Here is a 9,289-nt window from a genome sequence, read left to right on the forward strand (position 1 = left end):
CCCTTTTTTTGCTTGCTTCGCACAGTCCTGTACCTGGTCCTAGTAGCTCCAGGACTCGGGATGACTCTCATTGCTCCACTATGGCCGCACATGGAGTGGTTTCCCGATCTGTTGTCGCTCCTGGTCGAGGCACCGAGAGAACTACCACACTGGCCCAATCTCCTTTTGCAACCCTTGTTGAACAGGTACCACCAGGCGGTGCAGTCACTCAGACTTCACGCGTGGAGACTATCCAATATCTCCTCAGAAGGCGAGGCGTTTCGCGACTCGCTACGAGAGAGATGTTAGGGTACCTTAGAAGATCCTCCTCCTCAGTCTACCAGGGGAAGTGGTTGGTCTTCTGTGATTGGTGTAGTGAAAGGGGTATCTCTCCAGTCGCAGCCTCTCTGATTCAGATCGCAGACTTCCTAGTCTTTCTTCGCAGAGATAAGCTCCTTTCGGTTTCTGCCATTAAAGGGTACAGGTCTGCCCTTGCAATGGTGTTCCGTCTGAAGGGCATAGATATCTCCAACACCCTGGGGGTTTCTATGCTCATTAAGAGATTCGAACAGTCATCTCCCCCGAGGGAACTTCGAGTTTCCCAGTGGGATGTCACCTTAGTTCTCGGGTCTCTTACTCGTGCTCCGTATGAACCCTTGAGCCATGCCTCAAACAGGCACTTGACCTTCAAGACTGTTTTTTAAATATTTAACTTAGCCGGTGAATATATAATAGCTGCTACTCAGCGGCTCGACAGAAAACACACTCAAAAACTCGCGAGCGATCGCTATGAAGGTTGCGGGTGTGACCACCAACGCCAACTATCGGCCAGATAACACTCTTGCATGTAAACAAACCCTTCAATTCTTCTCTGTCGACCTTGACGACAAGACGTATCATTACTCGCTGTAGAACCTGGAGTTTTCTCAACATATTTGGTGAAGTACTTCATTTTGGTTTGAGCTTTCGCAGTGCAGGTGTTTTATCTTCAACTTAAATCTTGAACTCGTTTTTGGATAGATTTAATTTTTGATGACTTTGGATTGTTTTTTGGACTTTCTTTGACTTTTAAATGGCCGACCCTTCCCTTAGTACGGAAGTGTGTTTTAGGCTTTTAGCAATTATTTTATCACGTTATAAATTAATTATAGATTTTCCTCTATATATTTTATATCTCACCCGCCTTTATTAGGCCTCTTCGATTAGCTTTCCATTTATAATAAACATCAAGATAAATTTCAATGATTTGTTTATATGCGACCTTTCCTGAGAGTAGGCGGTCCTAACTTGGAAACCGAAGTTAAACAACGTTTAGCCCTTTCAATCGTAAATAACTTTTACAGAGCTAATGATTTAAAACTTATTAAATGAATATTTTTTAGTAGATATTTTATGAAAGATTTTCTTTGAATAGTCTTCGTACTGTTTCAAAGATGAACTAACGTTTAGTTTATTTATGCTACGCAGTTTGCGCTCTATCGTTACGATAGAGAGAGAGAGTATCACGGTTTCACTTTGCAGAAAGAGTAAATCGATTCTGACGTTTTGTTCATTCTTCTTTCAAAGCTTAAATGTTTTAAATTCTATTTTAAAGGAACTTTTTAATTGAAAAACTTTTCAGTTTTTTCCTTTGGTCAAATAACCTGTTTTTTGACGAAACGTAAGTGGGCTCTTCTCTTCGGTGCGAAATCAAGAGAGAGAGAGAGAGATAGAGACAGAGAGAGAGAGAGGAGAGAGAACGTTCCGATCTTTATTCTCGTCCCAAGCGAGTAACGTTGTTCTCGAGTTACTCTCGTCCCTAGTCTCTGTACGGGGAGAAAGGATAAAACGTTTTTAGTTTTTATTCTCGTCCCAAGGCACTGTACGGTGAGAGAATGAAAACGTAGTTTTGAATGAACTAGTGTTTAGTCTCTTCCCCAGCCACTGATCTTTTTATCTTAAAATATGTTTACTGTTTTTTGCTTGTATTAATGTGCTTACATTATACGACTGATTTCGCAATTATAACCTTTTGATGAGGGTAGAATTGCGTGCTTCAGGTAGAAATCAGTTTTATTCATACCTAATGTGAATTGTTAAAAAATTCGATTTCAGTGAAATAAGTGCAAAACAGAAAATCGTAGTGATAAAGTGATATTGCGCAAAGTGTTATCAGTGTTGCGACCGAGGGTTCGTCTGTTCGTGCCTGTCATTCGCCTAGTCCGGGACCTCTTGCAAGCTCCCAAGCCCAGGGAGAAGTAATGTCGTACGACTTATGGGTTCGAGAGGCCTTGATCAGCGAACAGACGTTCCCTCTATGGTATCAGGCGTATCTCACCAAGATCACCCCTACCATAAGGCGAGAGAGACGATTTTCTCCTCGTCATCCGAAGGCTTTTCGCATAAGAAACCGTGGAACAAGGTTTCGAGGCCCTTTAAGCGAAAGTCAGTCCTTTCAGGACAGGTCCAGCGTCCTGGTTTTAACTATTAGGACAGCTCTGACCCTATGCAGTCATCGGAAGACTGCTCGCCGCCTAAACAAAAGCGTAACACAGACTCCGAGAGTCTTTTTGTAGGCAAGGTTTTGCAGTCACAGACGTTACCCTCGTCTCTTACCGCAACCATTCCCGTTGATCCTAAATGGGTTGTACGGCAAGACATGCAGAATAAGCTTGCCTCTCTTATGGAAGACTATTCTGCCGATAAGGTTCACGTTGATCCTAGCCGTTTATCTCTTTGAGATCCTGGCCTTCAGTCGCCCCAATGAACCTTTGTGCGTCCTGTTGACGTTGGCGTAGCTAAGTCACGTCAGTCACGATATGTAGAGCCTCACTCGATGCGGTCACGTGTTGATTTTCAGCCGCATTTGGACGTTAGGCCTCTTCCTGATGCTCCTGTTGACGTTCAGGACGTTCGCCAGCCAGCGGAGTTGACTTGTTTTGACGCTGAGCGTCAACTACCGCAGTCTACAGTTGTTTTGACTGCTCAGACTAGGCAGTTAAAACAGTCTCGAGTGGACGCCGAGCGTCCTCACGCACCTGTTGTTGTTGACAGTTCACAGACTGTTAAGCAGTTACATGACGTTGCGTCCTGGTCCGCTACTAATGCACCAGTGCGTGTGGACTCTGCTTGTAAAGCATTGCCACCACGGTAGGTCTCTCCCTTGCTTGAGACTCGGCTATTGTCGGACAAGGTTCCTTCAGATAAGGAAGTTGCTGTTCCCCCTCCTACTGATATTCCCTTGAGGACTCTGTCAGGCGGAGAGGAGCCTAAAGCTGCTTAGCCCTCTATGGACTTTAAATAAATCATGCTGATTTTTAAGGATCTTTGTCCGGATCTTTTTGTAACTGCTGCTCCTCGTTCGCCTAAACGTCAGAGTTTACACTAGGCCTAGCTACTTCGAAGCCGTTGTTTTATAAGCTAGCGCTCTCTCGCTCTTCTAAGAGAGCTTTACGTTTGCTAGGCGACTGGTTTATCACCAGGAGGAGTTTGGGGGAGACAGCCTTTGCTTTCCCTACTTTTAAGCTGGCTTATAGAGCGAGAGTCTGATATGACACGAGAGAAGTTCTCGGCTTGGGAGTTCCTGCCTCTGCCCAGATAGACTTCTCAAACCTCATAGACTCTCCCTGGCGCCTGGCCATGAGACGCTCCAAGATTTTACAGGTCGATTTCAGAGCTATTTTCGAGCGTTTGAAGTTTTGCTGTACAATTATGTCATGCATTAACAAGGCTTTCAGGGATGGCTCCAATGATCTGACAGCCACGTTCTCTGCAGGAACAAGTCCCTCAGGGATGGCTCCAATGATCTGGCAGCCATGTTCACTGCAGGAGTACGTAAGAGGCAAGTGCGCTCAATGTGTTCATTGTCAAGACAAACTTCACGATGAAGTCTACCAGGCTGTCTTGACAGCATTTATGGAAGGCGACTGGATGGTCTCTCTCGACCTTCAGGAAGCATACTTCCACATTCCTATACACCCGGATTCCCAACCGTTTCTGAGGTTTGTTTACAGGAATGTGGGGTACCAGTTTCGAGCCCTGTGCTTTGGCCTCAGTCCTGCGCCTCTCGTGTTTACGAGGCTCATGAGGAATGTGGCAAAATCCCTCCATCTATCGGGGATCCGAGCCTCCCTGTACTTGGACGACTGGCTTCTCAGAGCATCGTCCAGTCTTCGCTGTCTGCAGGATCTACATTGAACGTTGAGTCTGGCCAGGGAGTTGGAACTTTTGGTCAACCTAAAAGTCCCAACTGATCCCATCCCAGATTATTCTATATTTGGGGATGGAGATTCGCAGTCCAGTTTTTTTCGGGCTTTTCCGTCTGCCACCGAATAGAACAAGCCCTGCTTGAAGTCCAACTAATGCTGAAAAGAAAACGTTTGTTCAGTCAGGAGTTGGAACAGTCTCGTAGGGACTCTCTCATCCCTGGAGCAGTTTGTCTCACTAGGGAGACTACACCTTCTGCCTCTCCGGTTCCATCTAGCCTCACACTGGAACTAGGACAAGACGTTAGAGACGGTATCATTCCCAGTCTCCGAACCAGTAAAGGCATGCCTGTAATGGTGGGACAGCAATATCAGTCTGAGAGAGGGACTATCCCTAGCAGTCAAGAACCCAAACCACGTGTTGTTCTCAGACGCGTCGGATTTGGGTTGGGGTGCGACCCTGGACGGTCGGGAATGCTCGGGTCTGAGGACCTCAAGTCAGAAGAGCATGCACATCAACGGCAAGGAGCTATTAGCAGTCCACTTGGCCTTGATGATATTCGAAAGCTTCTTCGAAACTAAGTGGTAGAGGTCAACTCAGACAACACCACAACTTTGGCGTACATCTCCAAGCAAGGAGGCACACACTCCTTCACGCTGCTCGAGATCGCAAGGGACCTTCTCTTATGGTCAAGAAATCGAGGCATCTCCCTGTTGACGAGATTCATCCAGGGGGACTTGAACGTCTTGGCAGACTGTCTCAGTCGGAGGGGTCAGGTGATACCCACGGAATGGACCCTCCACAAGGACGTGGGCAAGAGTCTTTGGGCTACTTGGGGTCAACCCACCATAGACCTCTTTGCCTCCTCATTGACCAAAAGGTTACCAATCTATTGCTCTCCAGTCCTAGATACAGAAGCAATCCACATAGATGCGTTTCTACTGGATTGGTCTCTTCTGGACTTATATGCATTCCCACCATTCAAGATAGTCAACAAGGTACTGCAGAAGTTCGCCTCTCACGAAGGGACAAGGTTGACGTTGGTTGCTACCCTATGGCCCGCGAGAGAGTGGTTCACCGAGGTACTTCAATGGCTGGTAGACTTTCCAAGAAGTCTTCCTCTAAGGGTAGATCTGTTACGTCAGCCCCACGTAAAGAGCTTCTACCATTAGAGTATACCAGTCGAAGTGGGAAGTCTTTTGAGACTGGTGCAAGTCAGCATCTGTGTCCTCGTCCAGTACCTCTGTAGCCCAAATCGCAGATTTTCTTTTACATCTGAGAAAGGTTCGCTCCCTTTCAGCTCCCACGATTAAGGGCTACAGGAGCATGTTGGCTTCGGTCTTTCGACATAGAGGCTTAGATCTTTCCAACAATAAAGATCTCCAAGATCTCCTTAAGTCTTTCGAGACCTCTAAGGAACGTCGTTTGGCAACTCCTGGATGGAACTTAGACGTGGTCATAAGGTTCCTCATGTCAGACAGGTTTGAGCCATTACATTCAGCCTCCCTGAAGGATCTCACCCTCAAGACACTTTTCCTAGTGTGCTTGGCTTCGGCTAAAAGGGTCAGTGAACTTCATGCCTTCAGTAAGAACATCGGTTTTTTCTACAGAAAAAGCCACTTGTTCACTTCAACTTGATTTCTTGGCCAAAAAATGAACTGCCTTCTTGTCCTTGGCCTAAATCTTTTGATATTCCTTGCTTATCAGAGATCGTAGGCAACGAACTGGAAAGAGTATTATGTCCTGTTAGAGCTCTTAAGTTCTATTTAGCTCGTACTAAGTCATTACGAGGTAAATCTGAGGCATTATGGTGCTCAGTTAAGAAACCATCATTGCCTATGTCAAAGAATGCTTTGTCATATTTTATCAGATTTTTTAATACGAGAAGCTCATTCTCACTTGAATGAGAAAGACCGATGTTTGCTTAAGGTTAAGACGCACGAAGTTAAAACTATAGCAACCTCCGTGGCCTTCAAGCAAAATAAATCTCTGCAAAGTATTATGGACGCGACTTTTTGGAGAAGCAAGTCAGTGTTCGCGTCATTTTACTTAAAAGATGTCCAGACTCTTTACGAGGACTGCTACACACTGGGTCCATTCGTTGCAGCGAGTGCAGTAGTGGGTGAGGGTTCTACCACTACATTACCCTAATTCCAATATCCTTTTTAATCTGTCTCTTGAAATGTTTTTTAATATTGTTTTTTGGGATGTACGGAAGGCTAAGAAGCCTTTCGCATCCTTGTTGATTTGGCGGGTGGTCAAAGCCATTTCTTGAGAGCGCCCAGATTAAGGGTTTGATGAGGTCCTGTTAGTATGGGTTGCAACCCTTTATACTTCAGCTCCTGGGAGTCTTTCAGCATCCTAAGAGGATCGCTGGGCTTCGTGAGGAAGACAGACTTACAAGGCAGAGTAATCGTCTAAGTCAACTTCCTTACCAGGTACCTATATATTTTGGTTTTGTTATATTGATAACTGTCAAAAACTCTTAGCTTATACGCTGTAAACTTAATTAACTCTGGTCTCTACCCACCGCCTTGGGTGTGAATCAGCTATTATATATTCACCGGCGAAGTTAAATATTTAAGAATGATATTTTAATTATAAAATAAATTTTTGAATATACTTACCCGGTGAATATATAAATTAAAGGCCCTCCCTTCCTCCCCAATAGAGACGCAGCGGGACGAGAAGAATTGAAGGGTTTGTTTACATGCAAGAGTGGTATCTGGCCGATAGTTGGCGCTGGTGGTCACACCCGCAACCTTCATAGCGATCGCTCGCGAGTTTTTGAGTGTGTTTTCTGTCGAGCCGCTGAGTAGCAGCTATTATATATTCACTGGGTAAGTATATTCAAAAATTTATTTTATAATTAAAATATCATTTTTCTGCTAGCCTTAGCATTGGCGAAGAGAGTCGGGGAGTTACATGGCCTTTCTTGTAATGTCACTCATGCAGAGGGTTGGAAGGAGATCTACTTGAGTTTTGTGCCAGAGTTTGTGGCCAAGACTCAGAACCCAGCAATCCACCATCCCAGGTTCGAGGCCTTTACTATTCCTTCCTTACCGGTTGTGACGGTTCAGGTGAGAGGCTTCTCTGTCCCAGCAGGTGTCTCTGGCGCTATCTTAAGCAAACTCGGCATCTCAGACCTGACTGTCGACGACTTCGTTAGCACCGGCAGAACCAAGAAGGAGATATCGTAGAACACGATATCCTTCTGGATCCTTGAAACTATCTGCAAGGCGTATGAGACTTCCTCAAGAGTCCAAGCACCAGTGAGGGTTAAATCTCGCAAGATCAGGGGCATTGCCCCCACACTCGCTTTCAAAAGAAATCTTGCAGTGGACCAAGTGCTGAAGTCTGGCGTTGGGAAATGCCAGACCACCTTTACGGCCTTTTACTTGAGGGAGTTTACCTTTGTTCTTGGCCCTGTGGTAGCAGCTCAAGCTATTGTCTGACCTCTTAAGTTCCTCCGGGATAGGGAGGCCCCTGGCCTTGTTTTTATGGTATGTTTGGCAGTGTGAAAGCAGTCTGCAGGTGATCCGCCTTTCTCTCTGTCTCCTCCCTTGGAGTTCCATACATCAAGACAAGTCTTCCCAGGTAAGATGCTAGAGTTTATTTACAAGTATTCTCCCTCCGTCTTCTGCTAGGCAGGGAAGACAGTGGATGTTTAAACCCTTTGCCTTTTGGTTTTGGAGTTTCATCCAGTCACTGTGGCCCTAGCGTCAATGGTCTCTTAAGTTCAAGCTCTCTGGTCGCGCGATGCTCTTACACATCGCACGGCAGCTCCCAGTCTCTCAGACTCCACCATTATCATGTCGTGTCAAGAGACAGGGGTAGGTGGATTTAGTCCTCTGCTCTCATTCGAGACCAGGTCTCTATCCGGGCAGTTAGCTGTCCACAAGCAGCAAAGGCAGACCTCCCACCAACCAGTGAGTCTTAATATATTAAATGATTACGAGGTTTGTATATCGCGTCGGAACAAATGACAATTTGTCCTAAATTGTATTTTTCCGAGCTATACAAACCCGCATTTATATAAATGCCTGCCTCTACCATCCCTCCCATGTTCCACATTGAGCCTAAAGTGTTTGAATGAGGAAAGCAGGCCAGCGGTGGGGGGTGGGCATACCGCCAGCCAACCAATCAGCACAACTGCCTGGTTTTCTTTCTCTTCGGCTGTTTCAGTTGAGCTGAAGCAAATTCCTATATTAAATGATTACGGGTTTGTATAGCTAGGAAAAATTGTCATATTAATGATAAAAACATCTGAAATTAGATAATTAATGATAAAGTATACGTCGGTATTTGTAGAAATAGGTAATCAACATAAGAATTGATCTTTAACTGGATTTGAAATCGTCCTTATTTGGTCAATTCATGTGCTTGCATTATAAATATAACAATGTTGGCTACTTTTAGAGGATCGTTTTGGTGATAAATATCAAATCAACTTATTTACCTTTATAATTCCTTTCTATAAAGGAAAATGAACAAAGTTTCATTTTGATGTAATGTGTATTAATGTAACTCGATTACTTCTGAAGAAATTAATTGTTCAGTCTGTAATGATTGGTAAACGCCAACCTGATTTATTTTGCAAACCATTTTTTGCCTGTAGGTTACACAAAATCCATTCTTACGTCAAACTGTTTTCAGATTTATGTACGCTATCATTCTGTACAATTTGGTACCACATTTGTGTATCTAGCACCAGTATTAACAAATATATGCATTTGTATGTGCTCGAATCTGTGGTGAAGAAATCCATTTTTGAAGTCTACATGTGTAATTTCAAAATATTGTGCAACAATCTCAGACTCACAAACATGATTTTCTAACAGCCCAAACATCCCTCTTTAAGAAAAAAATGGGTTGTGACTTGTTCTACCATGTGTAGGAGTTACTCGAGTTTTAAGCCCCTTTTCAAATTTGGCCGCTAGCCTAGATATTACCTTAAAAATTTATGAGTTTAAATGCAAAAATTAGTATGATACTGTATATTAATAAAAAAAAAAACTTTTTCCAGAAAGAAAAACTGAATTTTATAAGAGAAATTGTGTCGTGGTCCAAAGAAGCTGGCATCGGGAGTATTGTCATGTTGGCATCATGTAATACTTATGAACGG

At 44.2% G+C, this 9,289-nt stretch overlaps 1 protein-coding gene across 1 annotated transcript in view; it reads left to right on the forward strand.

Annotated features, from left to right (window-relative positions):
* Positions 1–9,289, forward strand: part of LOC137645802 (proteasome assembly chaperone 2) — a 234,476-nt gene that overhangs the window by 72,729 nt on the left and 152,458 nt on the right. The window contains exon 4 of the mRNA XM_068378749.1: positions 9,191–9,289. This exon is cut by the window's right edge and continues 74 nt beyond it. Within this exon, the coding sequence (XP_068234850.1) occupies positions 9,191–9,289 (99 nt within the window). The remainder of the gene's footprint in view (positions 1–9,190) is intronic.

This window comes from Palaemon carinicauda, chromosome 8, assembly GCF_036898095.1.
Source record: "Palaemon carinicauda isolate YSFRI2023 chromosome 8, ASM3689809v2, whole genome shotgun sequence".
Taxonomy (NCBI): Eukaryota; Metazoa; Arthropoda; class Malacostraca; order Decapoda; family Palaemonidae; genus Palaemon; species Palaemon carinicauda.